The following is a 19,932-nucleotide window of genomic DNA, read 5'->3' as shown; positions in this document are numbered from 1 at the left end:
CCGTTTTGTAGAGCACTCACATATTTAAATAATAAATAGACCTATATCATTGACGTACAATAAACAGCAAGACTCACAATCACGCTCAATAATTGTCTGAAGCAAAACTCTGCCTACGCATCTATTGGGCAGAGTTTTCATTCAGTTGTGTTTCGACCTCGGTTTCAATAAAACGCCACGAAATGACAGTGTTCAGTGAATAACTGTCTTATTATCAGCATATCGAAACTTAAAAAGGATGAAGTGAGGTATTTCAGGTAAGTGTTCCTTTTAAATTAAAAAAGTCTGTAACTATAACTTGACATTTTTAATCATTTTGCTAAATAATTACATTTCAGTAGCTAAAACAAAATGTTCTATCCTCGTGTTCGTGTCCGTCTCGCGCGTAATGACTTCTAATGAGCGTAAACAATAGATTTTGTACATTACTCCCACGAAATAAGGTGTTAATTTAAAGGAATGTTTTAATGTTACCTGTTTAAGTAAAACATGTATACGTACGCCGTACATACGCCGCGCGGACAATTCTTGACAACCTTTCAAAGGCGATTGGGATGTTATTGTTTATTGTACCACACATAGACAAAAAGAACACAAAAGACACATAGTGATGGTCACTGACAATCTGTGTAAATAAATCTTGTCAAAAAAGAGGTCCCAATTAATGCGCTATCGGTACACGTGATGCGCGCTTACAACATATTAGCTCAGTTTTACATGGTAGGTATATAAAGATTTGGATCTTATACTAAAACTCGATTGTTCACCGATATCCGATACCTATAAAGAAAAATAGCAGCAGATTGAGACGGCACTCGTTATCAACCTATTAACTATGCTCGGCGGGATATATTTTTATATCTTACATTAAAATGGGTTTTATTTGTGGAGCAATCACTATGACGGATTTGACGCAAAATTTTTAATGTATGGTTACATATTACTTACTAGTTGACCATACAGTCGTTGTTCTGCGGGTGCAATTTCGAAAAATCCGTTCTGAGCTGACTTCTACTCGGCGAAAGGAATGTTACTAAAAAATTTTAAGTCTCTACGCCTTCTGGTTCCAGATATTGTGATGAGCAATATATAGGTGGAAGACAGTGTGACAGCCTACTCATATTTTTGGATTGTTTTTTCTTTCATAAACTACACTATTAAGTCAAAGCGAAGTGTGGTCGGTCAGAATTAGATAAACTTAATATGCAATTTAGTACAGGTCTTGCGCTAGAGTTCCCGGAACTCTGATTATTCTTAGCAAATCACATTGACAGTCTTTTCATACGCTGCGGTTGCATGATAACTGTATATATCTATATATGGTATCCAGTGTGAAGTATATAGGTGTATGTACGTTAGCTTTCAGAAAATGTACCGGTGCATTTAAAGTTTTGAAAACTAATCTAAATTTAAAAATGCCTCCCACATTACAAAAACTTATCGGGCTGATTCATAATCTGGCACCGAACACTATTCCCAAGGTAATATGGTATCCATCTTTCATAAATTAATTTATATTATGGCAACCTTTACTACACAGATATCTTTGAATCTTTTATATTTCGCACCACTTTTTATGTTTTCTGGGGTCTTGTTGTATAAGCTTACTTCCAAGAAAAAACTGGGTATACATCTCTACCTATGATTAACACATTATAATTTTAAACCTAAAACATGGTTAGCCTGTTTGTTGCCATAAAACCGTTTAAAACAGGCTGGAATAAACTAAATCCATGGAAGTTTAGTGCCAAGGAGTTATCTTCCAAAAACATCCTTTTAGAGGTATTACCAGGAACAAAAACTAGAAAAGGCTGGCAATCGTGACAAGAGAGCATTTCATATATTTTAACCGTTACAAGAGATCTTGGAAAGTTTTTGATCGAGATATTAGATACATTTTCGGAATATATTACTATTTTTGTTATTCGAGCTCTTCATATATTTAGTACTACTACAAGCACCTAATAACAATATTATTACTGGCAATATTAAGTATTTCGGAATGAGTTTACTCATGATGTAATTTAATGTTCTTAAAATATTAGTTTCCTATATTTAATACTTTTGAGTTGAAGATTTAAAATTGAATAATGCTGAAAGATGCTTAAATATAATGTAGGTTTTATAATAATTTAAAGTATGTACTTATCTCAACATTATACTTTGATCTATTTAGGTAATAAAAGAGAGTTATTAATACAACACTATTAAACATCAATGCTGGAGCTCAAAATGAAGTCGACTGACAATATTTTTTTTGTGAATTTTAATTTTAAACATTTCTATTAAATAATACAGCGTTCGCGTTGGTTGGTGTTTTCACAAGTTATGCCTTAGGTAAACTATTAAACAATCAAATATTTCACCTATCACACACCTAGCTATTTATTTAATAATATCTACTTTAAATAAAGGCTATAAAAATACCAACTTTAAATAGGACATTGTTATGATTATATTGAATGAATTAAATATTATATATTTTGACGATGATAATACATAGTGTTCGCAATGGTACATACATAACAAGTATATGTTTTATGATAGTGTTTTTATATTTAAAGACAATTCCTCTATTAATTTAGTAATTGCAAGGCAGCATCTGCAGACAGCTTCGGACAATATACCTAAGTAGATCGTAAAAATACATTTAAATATACTACCTAAATGATATATATATAACCTACCTAAACACAGGATTAGTGGTAATTAACGCAGACTTCTAAAGGGTAACTCTTAGGTTAAGACTAAAACTTTTGGTCTACTATTGTTGGACTTTTTCAAGTTCGATGATTAATTTTCATATAAAAAAACGCCCAGACGTTGGTAAAAATTTCATTGTGACCGCTGAGTTAAGCTACTGTTTCATCCCTTCAAGTAAGATGACATGTGCGACCTCGTAGTTTGAGTCAAGTGCGTAAATAGAGCTACAAAATAATAGGAGTCTCCACGAAAAGTATATTTTTGTAGATAGTACGTGTCGAAGAAAGTGACAGAACAAAAGTTGTTAGTCTTGATTAACCTAATATGTATTATGTTAGTTACTAGTAACCCTGTATATTAATTAGAATAAATAAATTCAATAATTTAGAACTTTTTGCTGAAAAATGAATTATAATATAAGCAACCAAAAAGAAAATTACAGAAAACTGAATAAATAGGAAGATTGCAGATCACATTTTTTTTTATATGAAACCCAGAGATCCCGAATAACAGAAACCTTTTAGTAGACTCAAGAATATTAGAATTTTATTTTGAGTTGCAATAAAATTCCCAATACCTTCAATAGTCATAACTCACTACCTTTTCGACTTTGAGTATATACCATATCCTGATCATTACTTCTTATGATTTCGTAATGAATGCCAAATTCAGCATTTACGAATACATTTTTTTTATCTTCCTGAAGAGTCAGGAACTTTTACAAAGAATCTTTTCATGCAATAGATTATATAAGTGACTCTAAACATCCATATTAATAACATACTTAGTACAAAAATGCATGCAAAAGGCTTTTCCATAATTGCTCGAAACAGGACTGGCAGATACAACAACTTATATAATACGACCATTCCAATTAAATTAAACAAAAGTCATAATATCATGGTTATAAATTAAGTATTATAACAGTAGCATATAACATATGTCTATTTCAATGTCTTTGAAATAGACATCATCTTTGCAACTGTTATCTAATTCCGTGCTACTACTACAGATGTGACTGAATCTTGACAAAAAAGTGAATTCAGCGAATTGATTTACACTTTAAAATATATATGGGCATAAGGTTTTTAGTTCTCATAAATGTTGCAATTGTGGTTTTGTTAATAAACATTTTGTTATATTATCAAACTTGAATATCTATCTGTGAGACAACACATCTCCGTAACGCACATTTTTTGTTAAAAATGCAAAATAAGGAATGACTGAAGTATTTTTCGTTACGATCAAGACGCCATCTCACAGAAATCTAACCGATTGAGCCAAGCAAACTCGTGTTTTCTATTTCGTGGATCTTCCAATAAGGTATAACGTAAGACAAATAAAAACAAGTAATTTTGGACAGCAATAGTCAGTCTCATAAACTTTCTGTCTGGTATCTAACCATAGATCAAGGACGAAATAAACAATATAAATAAAAAAAAACTAGATTATTTATTTCATCACAGATGTTAACCAGAGCAGGCTTCCAATTTTATGATTCAATTATCATACTGACACATTTCAAATAAAATTGCCATGCGAAATATTGGAATAATGGAATAATTTAACTCACAGTACAATAAATAATCTTAACAAAACTATTTACAACGTCATACATTATTATATAGCTAGCATATAAGAATGATCGGTTTAGCAGTCAATAGAACCAAGAAGCAAACGGACTTTGTCCAAAACAAAACGAATGCAAAGCTAGAAGAGCAATAGAATCACGTCATATTGACACCTAAAGAGCGACTCGCATACTCATATACGACGTATGATATAGACACGGCGGGTATGACCTTGATAAAGTTCGGGGTTATACCACGATACAACCCACGAAACCCTTCCCGCTGAACTATATCCTTCAGTACCCCGCGCATTGTCCCTTCTGCAACCTTTGCGGCCTTCTCTGTAACAAAAAACAAACTATTATTGTAAAAGGGTAAGACTATACCAATGATAGGGCCAAAATAAGTTATACATACAAGTTAACAATAATGGAATGTGATAATATGAATCTTTTGAACGAAGACTCAAGTTTGATCTTTGATAACATTTCCATCAATGCCTCGAACCTATTGGAATACGAGTATAGTCTCGAATTCTCGAGCGACTACGAATTCCGCGGTCACCTAGAAAACTTGAGTTCGAATAAACTAGGGTTCATCAATAGGGCGAGACACTACTCCAAGCCGGTCCACATTCTAGCACTCTGGCGCAGATCCGGCTACATATAGAGTAATGTTCTCATCTCTGATCTGGTGCCCTCTAGCACCCTATTTGATCGCCTGCAACGCAGTGCTACGTAGTTAGTAGTTGGAGACCAATTAGGTAATGTGTGAACGGCCCGATCACTTGGGGCTGAGAGAGACATCACCTCGTTGTGTGTCTCGTTTACCGCATTTATCAGTGTTCCAAAGAGCTGTTTGACCACACGCCATAAACTTAATTATCATCATTACCATTTAGAATTGTGTGTTCCTCCACATTAATGTACAGAGAGTATGAAAACGTTCAAAGAGAGCGTCCTTGTGCGGTGTTTCCTGAACGATACGACCTGTATACCATCAAAAAAAACGCATTCCTTTGAATTTCAACTTCGCACGGCACGCCACAGATTAGTATATTATTCCAACTATTTGGATGTGTGGCGTTCTTTTGAATGAGCTACGGCATGGGTACTTTCAACAAGCGCACACCTTTCAAAAGGGCAGGCAACGCTCCTATGGTGTTGAAAGAGAATGTGAGCGGCGGTGAACATGACCCGTACGGTTTTTAGTCCTGTTATTTTTTATATTGGCTCTCATGCAGCGCTTGTATCATTACATAGCTAATGTAGTAAAGTTAGTTACATCTAATCATACACATTATTAACGATACACGATGTTAAAATTACAATTCATTTATCTATTTGAAATTTTATTAATGTTCAAAATTGAATAACGCATACAAAAAAATTCAAGCATTCATAAACGGCTTCACCGTACCAACATCATCAACTTTGTTGACAAAAAGCTAGAATATTTTGTATTATTATCAACAATTGATCTTTTGGGTGACAAAGACTTAAATTTACTACAGAGAAATTCTAAATCACCTTTGACGCAGCCATGAAGGCACATTCTTTCTTATTATATAATAAACGCAGTGTAAACTTACTCCAAGCTTTAGTTGTTCAAAACCTTTTGTCTTTATCTTATCTTTGTCACTACAGAATAAGATGACAGGGAGAAGTAATTTTAAACAAGGAGTAACTTAAAATGAGTTTATTAATAAGACAGTATAAGTGTATTTAATATAAACAATCTCAAGAAAGCAACACTCACCTTGCGCTTGTAAGCGAGTCCTGACTAACGCCAGTGGATACGAACAGACTTGTCCCAGCGTGCACGAAGTACTGCCGCACGCTAATAGTAACAGTATCCCAGGCTGCTCATTATTCGTTTGGTATTTGCTAATGTATTTCTTCTTTAGAGTTTCGTAAACCGCAAGATCGATGCCCGCGTAAGGCACTATCCCTAGGATATTTGGAATGTATCCCTTGTAGAAACACTTCAGGCCCTCTCTGGCATAAATTTTTCGCGCTGCATCCATAATTCCATAGTACTGACCCGTTTTCCTTAAAGCTAATCTTGTCTTTAGCACCTCTAGTGGGTAGATCACAGTTTGGCTAATTGCACCCGCCGTAGCACCGGCTACAAAACGTTCGTGTATTTCAAGCGGTTGTTTGCTTTTCTCGCCTTTTATTAAGCGCTTCACTTGTTCATAGGCGGCAAATTTCAGAGCCGATTCGGGGGCAATTTTTATAACATTAATTCCGTTCCCTCGCCATAAACCTTTTATACCTCCCTCGTTTATCATTTTAGCTAAACATTTCGACATATTTTCCCGTGTAGGATTCACCTGGAATATAAAAATATTAATTATTATTTTAACAGAATTAAAATATTCAAGTCGGGCGGTAATATCTATATCTATCTATATGTAAGGATATTAATTTTTGATATAAAAGTCTACCGCAGTTTTATGTGTCATAAGGCTCAACGTTTTCCGAAATGTTGGTAACTGTTAAAAAGAAAAAAAATGTAACTTATGACATTCATAAGTATCATTTCCTTCACCTAAATGAATAAAGTAATTCTGAATTTGATTTGATTGATTTGAGTAGCATTTATAGCAATTGCCATTGCTCGTAGTATATAAGTGGGATTCAGCGCTTATTTGTCAGCCAAATTTCAGCCACGCTCAAATGATGATAGTCAAAAAGCAAGGTGCTCCATTCCTGCCGCCGAATTCCACCTTCGACATCACCACGACACGCCACAAATTAGAATAGCATCCCCAATTTCAAGCATAACAGCGCTGACTTATTTGCTTGACTTCCTTGCATCAACCATTTAATCTCTCAATATTCCACATCTATGAGATGTTCAAAGATGAAACATATTCGGTGCATACATTTGCTCATTGTTACAATTTGTAATCTTAGATAATTTATACATCAAGATAGAATGTGATACGTCGATAATAAAATAATAGCGAACCGTCAACCTCTATTTTCAGCAACGCTCACTAAAACAAACAAAATAACAGGTTTATTTTGTCTGTTGTTATGCGTTGCCTAACAGCAAGAGGAATATAATAACCGTACCTGTAAAAATACTTTAAGTCTATCAAGCGGCGCTGTACATGTACGACTGACTGCGCCGGCGATGCCACCTGCCAACAGATGCCTCCACCATTTGCCGGTCTGCAACTCACTCTGTGTGAAGTCATCAGGTACATTCATATCCTCCCCGATGTCCAGATACTGTAAACAATCAATATATAATATAATAAGCTAAACAATAATGCAAAGAACAGTTTAGTTAACTTTAACTTGTACTACGTGCCAGCTAAAAATATAAAGAATAAAATTTGCATCAGTTAGTAATAAAACTATTGTTTTCGCTTAAAGTAAAATATTTCGCTGCTGTTAAAACATACTGAAAATGTTACAGTAAATAGATATTTAATCAACAGTTAATTAGTGTAAGTTTCAATCAAATTCATAGAGGATAGCGTTATAATAACAGCACCAAATTGGCCACGCTTAGCCGAGCAGGTGAGCTACCATTGACTCTCTCACAATTTCTTGTCTATAATATTAAACTTTTAAGCTAGATAATTAGCGTATATCCCATTTTCTACGATAAAGTTTGTAGTTACGTTAGTACTTCACGGTTTCACATCATTCGGTTTTTTATTAAAGGAAGACGACAAACGAGCGTACGGGTGACCTGATGTTAAGTGATCACCGCTGGGAAACTGAAGGGAGCTGTACGCACTTTTTTTGAAGGTACCACCCATGTCGTATCGTCCTGGAAACACCGCACAAGGAAGCTCATTCTACAGCATTGTTGTACGTGGAAAAAAGTTCCTTGAAAACCACATTGTGGAAGGAACGCCACACATCCAGATGGTGGGGATGATATTCTAATTTGTGGCGTGTCGTGCGAAGGTGGAATTCGGCAGCAGGAATTAGGCCAAACAGCTCTTCGGAACACTCCCGTGATAAATGCGGTAGAGGACACTCAATGAAGCAACGTCTCTACGCAACGCCAGTCGAATCGTTCACAGAGCACGGGATCCCAGACAAGTTGCACGTGGTCAAATGATTCGAGCTGATACTGGGGTGCACCAGACCGGAGAAGACAGCAATACTCAATTTTTGGCCGGACATGCGCCTTACAATGTGGCCGGCTTGAAGTATTGCCGTGCTCTATTGACGACTTGCTAATTGCTTCGTGGAAGCGGTAGATTGAGGTAGATGCTGTAAAGTGGATGGCCAAATAAAACAATAGATCTAATAAGTATCGCAGTGTGCGCGCATCCACGTGCCTCTTGCAAACTTGACAAACATAAAAATGGTTTGTTTTTTATTAAACCGAGAGAATAACTCTTTTTATACTGTCATATATTTTGCTGTAATAAACGTTTTGAGAAATATAACATGAGATTTTTTTTGGAATCTGTATCAATAATGATATAAGGTACCTAATCTTAGTTAATTATTACGAATGTGTCTTAGGAACGCATCTGCAGTTATTTGAAGCAGGTTTCAACCAATTACGATATACACTAATATATACCTAGAGCTACTCGAAGTGTCGGGATTCAGTACTGCGTCAACGGCATTAATCATGTTCTGTTGGGAGTGTTCTGAAGAGCTGTTTGACTTGATGCGTGCCGTCACTTCCACCTTCACTCCACATACCAATCACCCCCACCATCTGGATGTCTGGCGTTCTTCCACATTGCGGTTTCCAAGGAATTATGTGCCACGAACAACCAAACTGTGTGAGTAAGCTTTTATGCGTGGTGTTACCAGGACGATAAAACATGTGTCTTCAAAAAAAAGTGCGTATATCTACCTAAAGGGTCGGCAACTCTCCTATGATTCCTCTGGCCACCACATAATTTGTACGTACCACCACATAGCTCGTTGATATTTTCATTCATGAAAAAATTTAAGATCTGAATCGTAAGCCTTAATCACTTCGCAGTAAAAATCAACAAGTATTTCTATTGCCCTAGAAGCATTAAATTTGACGAGTAACAAGGTACCACAGCATAAGCAATGAAATAATCGATATATTTTGTTTTTATGACTGCAATGTGCAAGTCCCTTAGCGCCCCCAGGAATTTTCATGTATCTACATCGAATTCTTTAATTACCTTTTCTATAATACATTGTTTAATTTTGACTAGTCGTACAGCTTAGGTATAAATCATACATAATTCACATTACAAAATTTTACTTGACCACACTAATTTAGTAAAATTTTATTTACATTTCGTTTATATGTTTCACGGTCCGTAGTTAAACATAATACAGCTCCTATATTACCATAACAATAGCGCAAACTATCTATAAGGATATATGAGTATAAAACAAACGTGTGATGAAAATACTATCTAATTATTTTAATGAACACTACATCGTACGGCAACATATAAAGCTCTGTTCAAACTGAGGCGAATAACGCGCGGGACGCGTTGCGGCGTTTTAGAGTAATTCGCTCGCTCGCTTAGCCTCTCAAACTGACGCGACTTCCCGCGTGTCAATTTTTGGTTCTTCAGTGGAGAAACATCATGAATTGTGAGATCAAACAATTCCGCCGGGCGTCTCGCTCTTGTTTCGCTACAACTTGAGCGACTACTCGCGTCAACTTGAAAACTTCCATACAAGTTAGCTCGCACAATCTTTATTCGCCTCAGTTTAAACAGAGCTTTATACCATCGATCTACGCATAAGTTGTAATTGCAACGTTAATACACTGTCTCACTCGTTGGTTCCTCTTCGTCTGTTTGAATTTTCTTCATTTTACTTATCCAACATCTCGCTTTATACGACAGTTGTTCCGTCTGACAAACCATTAATGTAAATAATAATGTAAAATTATTGTCGCACAAGATAGGTGTAAATGCAAATCAGATTATTATATATGGTGAGCTTATAAATAACAATATTTTGTTCATATTCTTTTTTAATTAGTATTGATCCAATACTTATAATGGCCTACAAAATCGCAGCTATTGCTTGTTGTGGTAAATACTGGAGCTTGTGATAGTATTAATTATTACAGAAAATTAAATAGAATTGCTGAGTCACTTTTAACTTTCGAAACTTCGTCACGATAACAAGGAATTTATAATAATATAGAAATACATACATCCTGCAGTTATGCAGTCTGTACTGCATAACTGTTGCCAATAGAAGGCATTCCTCTCACAAAAGTGGATTTGAAAAAATGACGATTAAAAATACACGTGGCAGTCCACTAATATGGATAAGATTTGAGATACTTTTTAAGAAAATTATAATTAAATTTAATTATTATTAAACTGGCTTTACCGTCACGTTTAGCAATGCACTTGCATCCCAATCAAGCAACATCATTTTGAAGTTAATCAGGTATTTCCAATACATGAAATTACTCTTCAAAGCCCCTGTACAAACGAAAATTTTAATCACGATGGGTTTGGATGATTTCATAATTATATTTAAATGTTATATAGTCATAATATGAACGCCGCACGGAATTTTAATAATAAAAAATGGCCATGACATTGTCAATAGTGAGGCATTTTTCTTATATGAACTAGTTAGTCATTGACATATTTAGACTTGACAAAGAGAATGTATACATACAACATCATTGTGTAGGTTCGACTAAAGATAACAAAAAAAAAAGGTATGTACTTAAGACGAACACCGAGTACAGTATAATATGAACCTGGCGAAACTAAAATGAAAAAAAACGACTTCTACGTAAAGTTTATATGAGTGTATCATGATACGTAACTAAACATTTTTAATAATAGTAAAAATTTAATATAGTCCTTTGCTTTAATAAGGTCAGTAGATATTGTTAAGGCGTTATGACGAGCTAACTCAGTAGGTAATTAGAAAGCGAATATCAAACACTGATTTCGCCATTCACTTTTATTATATATAAGGCTTTCACTTATCTCGTATCATTCTGACTTAGGCTGAGATCTATACGTACGTGACTTAGACTTTGCTCAGACTTTACTTACGTAAAACATAGCTGAGTTCAAGCTTTGATACGGTATTTGTAGTTATTTGACTGCTGAAATTATACTGAGATAGCCCAACCAGTTGACCCGTACGCTCGTCTCGTCCCTTACTGTCATAAAAAAAGTTCTAAGTTAAATGCAAGGTCTCCGGATTGTCTTCATTGATCACAACGGAAACTAAGCAAAGCGGCAAGTAACTTTGACTATTTAATTGTCTGTATGTATGTCAAGGTGGAAATAGTAGGCGTGCTGTTACTAAGAATTTAACGGTTATTTGAATATCAAGGTTTGTTATTGGTTCACATGATATAAAAAGTTCTTTAGGCACAAGAACTACTTGAAAATTATTATTTCATAGAATTACAAAGGTCAACAGTGCTCCTGTAGACCTCTCACACAGGATATGACGGTTTTTTATATTTTTTAATAATTCATTTTCAGATATTCTTATTGGACATTATTTTATTGAAAGTCTGAATCTAGAATTGAAAAATCTGTTTGAATCCCCACATACCATCTATCGGGAAATGTCAAACTTAACAAACAGCTTTATTCAATTAGGCGTTAGTTTGCGGAAATCCCTACTTATCGAAATGTTGTTATTTTTTATTGAGTGTAAATTGCACTAAGTTTTGTCTTTAATCAATTCGGTACGTATTCGCCTCTACACGAGGCATCCTCAGTAAATGTTGTCTCGCCAAACTCCGGCACAAAACCCGTGTCAAATTGATTGAAGACAATTTTTCTTAAAGGAATTAAATCTCGATAAAAATTACAACATTAAGATAATAAACAGCTGTCAAAGAAAATAGTGGACCATTTTCCCCCTCTCCTTCATCCGGTAGGGTGGGGCACCGCAGTAGAGATCGACCATAACAATCTAAGGAAAAATAAAGTAAAAAAAAGGCAATTTGAATACTCGTTCTTAGAAAACTTACTTAATTAAAACTTTAACCATAAGACCATGAGCTAAAAGATGCGCAACAATAACCAAACAATATCACCAAGATCGACGATTACATACTGTACCTATGTATTTTACATTCTAAAATATATGACAACTAAAAAAAGCCACTCATATATTAATCTACATTTTCGAATATGTAATGTCATTCTACATACATGCATCTAATCATGGCCATGGTAGACATACCTAGACGGATTTCACCAAATAGTACTTGATACTTGGGAATAAAACCAGGTCAGTGCCTCACAATCATTATCTGATAAATAATAGTAACATAAACAGTATTTTAGATATTCTCGCAGTGTCTACAAATCATATCATACTATTATTATTATTATTATACAAATTACTCAAATTAATATTTTCAACTTTTTAATCTAAGGCTAAGAGAGTAAAGCATACTTAGACTTTGCTCAGACTTCACTTACGTAAAGCTTAGGTGAGTGAGATAAAACGCAATCTGAACTATAGCATTGAGCTGTCTAGGTTAAGCTCAGTTTGATTTCAGCTGTTAAATGACTTCAAAACCGGAAATAAAGATTATGCTAAGCTTAAACTCTGCTAAGTTTTATGTAAGTAAAGTCTGAGCATAGTCTAAGTACGCTCTATACATAAGTAGCCTTATGTTATCTATTAGTTCCCGTTACTGTATGGTAACGAAAGCATTTGCAGAAGCAATAAACTATAATACTTCAGTAAGTGATGTCACATCCTATTTTGAATAAAACATACTTGAATTTGAATTTAAAAATATAATATCCTAAACAAAGGCTCGACTTAGGTGCGAAATTTACGGTCACATAAAACGAGGTCAGGTCAACCGTGTTACGAATAAAAGTGTATGAATGAAAGGTCTGATACGAGTGGAAAAACCAGCGTTTGAAGCGTAACAGAACATTGGAAACGCTCTGCCAGTCATTGTCTGGGCCACGGGGTGAATTAAAACAAAATTTAAATTGTAAGTGGGTTTTTCTAATTGTAAAAAGAATATTCTTGGAAGATAAGCAATGGGCGTTCCCGTCTGTTTGTGACAATACATACATATGTAGCTAGTGACTTTAATTGCATCAGTAATATATAGTGGTGGTTATTGAAGATAAAAAAAATTTCAAATGCAATGTTTTCATAATGCTACCGTACGGATATGTAAAACAGAAAAAATGTATATCATTGGGAGTTTTCGCTGTAAGTTTTGAATTGAAATATCTTACCTGCCAGCAGTATAGTTTTTTTTTACTTTTTCAAATAGAAATGCTATTACAAAACTATAAACAATGGAAAGCATTTATTTTTCCACTTACTGTCGTACTCATAGTGGTTAAGGGATAGGTACTTAAATAGCTACTATACAGTATAGCATTAAAAATGCTCAAGTCACCTACGGATTCTTTAAGTTTAAGTATCGCCGGACCTATAGGTACTTAAATGGTAAAAGTATGGTCAACGCGTCTATTTCTATAATAATAAATGCAATCTTATATAATAATTTAATTTAAATAATTAATTATTGATTAGTTATAATAAATACATTTCAGTTTTAAAAGTTATTGATAGTGCACTCATTTTCTTTATGATGAGGCTGTATGGTAGATACGTCCCCAACTAAAGTGAGAAGGCTTCCATCGCTATCTGCGGTAGCAGCCTGTTTAAAACATTCATCTGTACCTACAGATGAATGTTTTAAACTGGCTGCTACTGTCGATTGCTCGAGTTTTTTAAGCGTAGCTTATTTTTTGTAATGAATTTCACGAAAAACTTATTACCAAAACACAAAATCACAACAATGACTGACATGACACTGACTGAATGGACTTCGGATATTGTCAAAATAAAAAATAACCAGTCGGTGTAATTTATTCGTTCTTTCAGACAATTATGGAGTTTCCTCTTATTAAACAACTTTTTTTACCAAACATAAGTGTTTATGAATAAAATTATGTGCTAAGAAATTAATTTGTCTTATTATTTAATATCACAAATAATTTATCGATATCCTGTAGATAATGAAAGTTTACCTATAATGGTTCCCTTAATGTTTTCTAAGCTAAGGAAACCAAAAGTACGTTATTTTGGTCACTCTGGGATAGAACTCTCCTTAGTAGATTAATTTATACTTAGCTAAGAATTCCTCAGCACTAAGATAAGGAACGACTCTGATGCGGCGGTTAAGAGTGTTAATAGAATAAGGTTATATTGTTCTCACATCATCAGCATTCGCCGGACACTAATTAAAATAGTACTGCGATTGACATGGCAACACGAATAATAATAACGTTCTCGTTTAAATAATTTGTATGTACATGCTAATGTGTAATAGTTAGAATGTTACTAATTGTATATCATTTTTATACATAAAAATTTTATGTCATGGTTCTAGTCCGAGATAAACTCCTAAAATACTGAACCGATTTCAATTAAATTTTGCACTTCATGCAGTTTAATTGAACTTGATAAATTGGATAGATAGTTTTTTTTTTCAATTCGTGACCCATACATAATATTTTTTAAGTTCATTTCACGGCTCACCAGCTTAGTTACAAATAAAGAACGCTAATAATAATTATGTTAATAATTACAATACAAATTCGACTGCCGAAGACAGCAAGCGTCGCAAGGATGTTGGTCTCAGTGAGTCATATTTCTTTGTGCCGTTTGGTTTCTCGCACTTGGGCCGTGGAGCCCAGAGGCGCGGAGAATGTTCAAAATACTATCTTCGTGCCTCAATAAAGCTACTGGAATCCCAAGCGCTGGCAGCTATTTCGGTCAACGGATCAGCCTTGCTATCCAACGCGGAAATGCTGCCAGTATTCTTGGTACGCTTCCACGTAATGATAGTTTTAATTTTATGTAGTCATAGTATTGTAAATATAGTTATGAGATTTGTTTTGTTTGAGTAATAAACACTACCTATTTAACCAATTCACAATATTTTTTATAAATCACTAGCTGACCCGGCAAACGTTGTTTGGCCATATAAATTATTTTTAGAATTAGACCGTTTCTTGGACATTGCAACATTACTTTATTTTTCTAAAATAAACGTAGCCTAAGTTACTCCTTATTTCATCAATTACCTGCTGAAAGTCCCGTCAAAATCGGTCCAACCATTTCAGAGATTAGCCGGAACGAACAGACAGACAGACAGACAAAAATTAAAAGAAATGTTATATTGGTGTATACGTGTACTGTATTTATTAATATACATGTAGTAAGAAACGGTTATTTCAATATTACAAACAGACACTCAAATTTTATTTATATGTATAGATAATGAATGTGAACAGTAGATACGTCTTGACTGAATGACACGTTCGATATACTTATAGTGCAATACAAACAATAAAAAACTAATTACTGTTGTAATTACCACCGATCGTCACGTATTTTTGTATTTTATTAGGATTGCCACATTTTGGAGCATTAACTATTTCAAAACTGTCGTCCTAAACCCGAACAAGCAATGGTATGTATGTTTCTGTCGATATAACATAACCTACCTACTCCTGTGATTCATCTGGTGTAGCGTGAGGCCACTTTTAATTTATCTATATATATTATATAATGAAAATGGTCTTTGTTTGAGGCTCAATCACGCCCAAACCACTGATCGTATCGACATGACTACCACCATTCCATGCGAAAGTTATCCTAGATGGTTTATTGCTACTTATTTTTTTAATTGTATTTATAATAAGATTAATAAAATTTAATTTATTTCCTTTTAAAATTCGCCCAGCGGAGCGGGCGGGAACGGCTAGTTTATTTATAAAACAGTATACAAAGTTAAAAGTAAATCGCCAAATTTGCAATCGCCAAATTTTAAGGTCTATATGAATATGTATGAAAAATATGTCGGGTTGGCCGCTCTTAACTACGTAAATATTTGAGAAAGCTTCTATTAATTAGACAAATCAACAACCGAATCGTACTACAGTTACTTTTCTTCTGCGCTGAATTATTAATTTATGATTTAAGTCTCATAATGTCACGTCATCAATAAACACTTGTTATAGTGACTTTAATAAGTTTTTATTTGAATATTGCTAACCTTAATAAAGATTCTAAACATTTCGGGTCTATTATTATTTACAGCAGTATAATGACTGGCGTTCACTCATATAACCTTAGATAGCAATTATAACGTAGCGGTTATCAGGCGAATTACATAAAATTCTAAATCTTGCACCATTAGTTTTTCTTTACAGCGACTCTATTTCTTTTAAATCAAAATTGTAACCGAGACAGAAGAGATGCATTGCCGGCCATTACAATTATTATCTGAACATTCCGTATCGGTGGTACAAATATGACCGTGTCGGTGTCCTGATTATTTTATATAATTGCCACAAGTTTTGTAAGGTCATCATATGATATATCTAATGCATGGCATAATCAATGAGGTCACACTTTGAATCACTTTGTGCCTCAAACAGATGTTCCAATAGAGGCTAATATTCTGATTTGAGCAATCAGTATCGCCCATATTTTCTTTCTGGAAAAATCTTTTGATTTTGTATGTTGGATCTACTTTACACACGTTAGAGACAACTGTGCTATATTTTTATCATGCCGTTCACACAAATGATCTCCTCAGTTCTCGTGAACCTTAAATGAAACGTACGACGGACGTTTCGTCTTCTTCATACCTTTGTAAGAAGTTAGTGGACAATGTTGCACAAAAGGTGAATGTTCAACGAACTTTTGAATTAAGTGATCTTACAAGAGGTCTCATCTTGGCAAATTTATCACGTATCCGGAGGTTGGTGTTATCATAGCAATGAATTTGACATAATAAAATTAAATCTGTTCCTATATATAGCCTGATAAACAATATTAAAATTGCAGTCAGAAGCAGTCTTGGCAATCCATTAAACGTCTTGGGACTACAATATAATTACTCTAAAGTGGGTTACTGAACAAAAACACATCATTTCATCCATTGTAATATTACCTTATTTGTTACTTTGAGATGCGTATAGGTTTGGAATGGAAATCTAGTGTAGTTAGCTGTGACCCAGGTAAATTCAACAATGTGACATGATTTTCATCATCAGAATCTTTATAGGTACCTCAGTATTACAGTTTTCAGGCGGAAAAATACTGATCTCAGAAGGCATCAGAAATTCTTTCCAACTCATCGAGAATTTCATACAAATTTAATGGTGGTGAGCGTGATGTGAAAGAATAATACAAAATATTATGTGTTATATTCAATAGTAACAGATAATACTACTGTTTCAAAGTGATAAAAATCATATCAAAAATAAAGTTTTTGGTATCAAAGCTTGATTTAAATTGTTGTAGAATATACTTAAGTCACAATTTATTGGAATTTAATTAAAAAAATCAATAACAATATTAAAATTACCCTTTACGATTGATCGTAATAATTTTTCATAAAACATTTCAATTACTCACGCAATTAGCACCATTTGAATACACATTCAATGCAGTGCCGCTTAGGATTCTTGAAAAAAACCATAAATTCTGAGCGGCACTACAGTTGCGGTCGTAACCATGAGACTTAAGATGTTAAGTCTCATTTTCCCAATAATTTCACTAGCTACGGCGCCCTTCAGACCGAAACACATATATAATGCTTACACATTACTGCTTCACGGCAGAAAAAGGCGCCGTTGTGGTACCTAAGAGTATAATATACTCGTACACATGTGATAATTCAATACGCAACACGATCTCATGACATAAGGAAAAGTTAATCAATTGTGTGTTCCATCAGTCAAATCGTATTTCCCAGAGCGACGTAATCAGCCGACGATGTGTGGCGGACGCGTGCGTCGCTACGTCATCAGCCGTATAGTATGTACAGTCAATGTGAAGGCAAAGTCTATTGGATCAGCGATAATACAGTTCAACTCGTAGATAACTAGACCTTATATACATATAATATTGTTCTAACACGAATAACTATTACACTATAGGATCTGGATATTGGACTGCAACCTACTAACCTATATGCATGACGTGTTAGCCAATTGTTTCAATTATATTAAACTAAATTAACAATGTAACCACGTAGAAATAATTATAATAGATAAAGGTATAACTAGTAATTGAAAAATGGTTGGCCTGTATCCGGGAAAATTGCAGCTATCAATTATATAATCCCTGCACCATTTGGCCGAACGCGATAAAAATAAAACACCGCGTTTAAACAGACATTTGAATACGTATGACAGCGCGTGTTCTTCGAAATTCGAAGAATGTGAGAGTGGTACTGGTATACGAGCTCTGGCAGTTTCAACAAATTCGCATTGCGTTGCGTTCTAGACAAAACCAGATGCTGTATCTAGTCTTAGCCGTAATACTAATATGATACGTGAATATTTCTTTATAGAACATTCGCCGAGCAATGAAGTAGAGATAATGATTTCCGTCAAGGGTGAAGTGACCCATGGAAGTAGACATTAGAATCACTGAATAGATTGTTTAAATAATTAATTGCTAAAAGTATTCAACATTGACACCGTGGCCTTATCCAACAGGTAAGTCGAGTTTCTTCACACAAAAATGATGAAATAGTCTGCTTAGTAACAGCTTACATATCAAGTAGATATGAAAACATTCATAATAATATATTATATCCTAATGTCTAATTTAGCATTTAAATCAGAAAACCGATAGAGTACTGAATCATAAATGATAATCAAGTAAAATACCTTAAGTATCCACTCGTAAATATTTCCGTGGAAATTCAAATCCATATTGTTGAATTATCAACTTCACTAATGTAACTGTTGCCTGCGCCTTAATACAGTGAAATAAATTGGCATCGTTTCTACGATCATAAGAGTAGATAGACGTAACCTGAATTTAGAACTTACCTTTGCCAAACATCGACGGAACACGAACAGAAAATCCTCGAAAACATCTCCCGTCGATCCAGTAATATCATCCAATTCCAGAGACATTTTAACTATTTCACAAAAATGTGAACAATTTAAGGTAATTATAAATAAATTCTAGATAAAATATCACAGCCACGTTACTACTTTGGAACTAACTTTCAGATCGATAAAATACTATTTAATTATACTACATTTGATTTAAATTACGTACACGAGCGCGTCACCGTCGCACGCGTTGAATTAAGCTGATTTTCATTATCACACTGAGGCGTGAACTCTAGTAGTGAGCACGACGACCAATGACTAACTGACATAATATGACTAGTGAGTGAGTTAGTGACTGGTCGTGGTCAGAAAGGAGCAGGAAACATACATACAGCTGCTTGAAGCTTAAACGTCATCGTGTTCTAACTGCATTTAGTCGCCTCAGTGTGGTTTGGTCCGCTAATATTAATATAATGAATTAAAACAATATTAAGCTGAATTTAAGAAAATAATTTTGTAAAATATGGCACTAGTTTTACTAATTTTTAGTGGCTTCCTGAAAAACGAACCCAACCTCTTAGTAAAATAATCGAGCGTATAAGAGAATCGGAATACTAGGTCCGGAAATAACGAAAAAAAAAACTGAATTGACGGCTATTCATTTGGTACCAGAGAACTTACTAGAGAACAACGAAAAATTAAATTTTATCCATACTAATAATAATAAATAAAGAGGAAAGATTTGATTGTTTGTATTTTTGCATTGAATAGGCTCCGAAACTACTGAACCGATTTGAAAAATTATTTCACTGTTGGGAAACT

The 19,932-nt window shown here is 34.3% G+C and overlaps 1 protein-coding gene across 5 annotated transcripts in view; it reads right to left on the bottom strand.

The window, feature by feature from the left end:
- Nucleotides 1-4,135: 4,135 nt before the first annotated feature.
- Nucleotides 4,136-19,932, bottom strand: part of LOC126978436 (calcium-binding mitochondrial carrier protein SCaMC-2) — a 43,087-nt gene continuing 27,290 nt past the window's right edge. For 2 of the 5 annotated variants that reach the window (XM_050827222.1, XM_050827223.1), the window contains 3 exons: nucleotides 7,358-7,516; nucleotides 6,033-6,609; nucleotides 4,136-4,615 (listed from right to left, as the gene is read on the bottom strand). In XM_050827222.1, the coding sequence (XP_050683179.1) occupies nucleotides 4,431-4,615; nucleotides 6,033-6,609; nucleotides 7,358-7,516 (921 nt within the window). In that variant the 3' untranslated portion in view covers nucleotides 4,136-4,430. Of the gene's footprint in view, nucleotides 4,616-6,032; nucleotides 6,610-7,357; nucleotides 7,517-10,026; nucleotides 10,114-10,603; nucleotides 10,760-18,936; nucleotides 19,029-19,101; nucleotides 19,402-19,932 lie in introns of those variants that run through there. The other 3 variants (XM_050827224.1, XM_050827225.1, XM_050827226.1) reach the window with 3 other exon arrangements.

The sequence above is a fragment of the Leptidea sinapis genome, chromosome Z, assembly GCF_905404315.1.
Source record: "Leptidea sinapis chromosome Z, ilLepSina1.1, whole genome shotgun sequence".
Taxonomy (NCBI): Eukaryota; Metazoa; Arthropoda; class Insecta; order Lepidoptera; family Pieridae; genus Leptidea; species Leptidea sinapis.
Note: the sequence above shows the minus strand (reverse complement) of the source record. Positions and strands in the feature narration are given on the sequence as shown.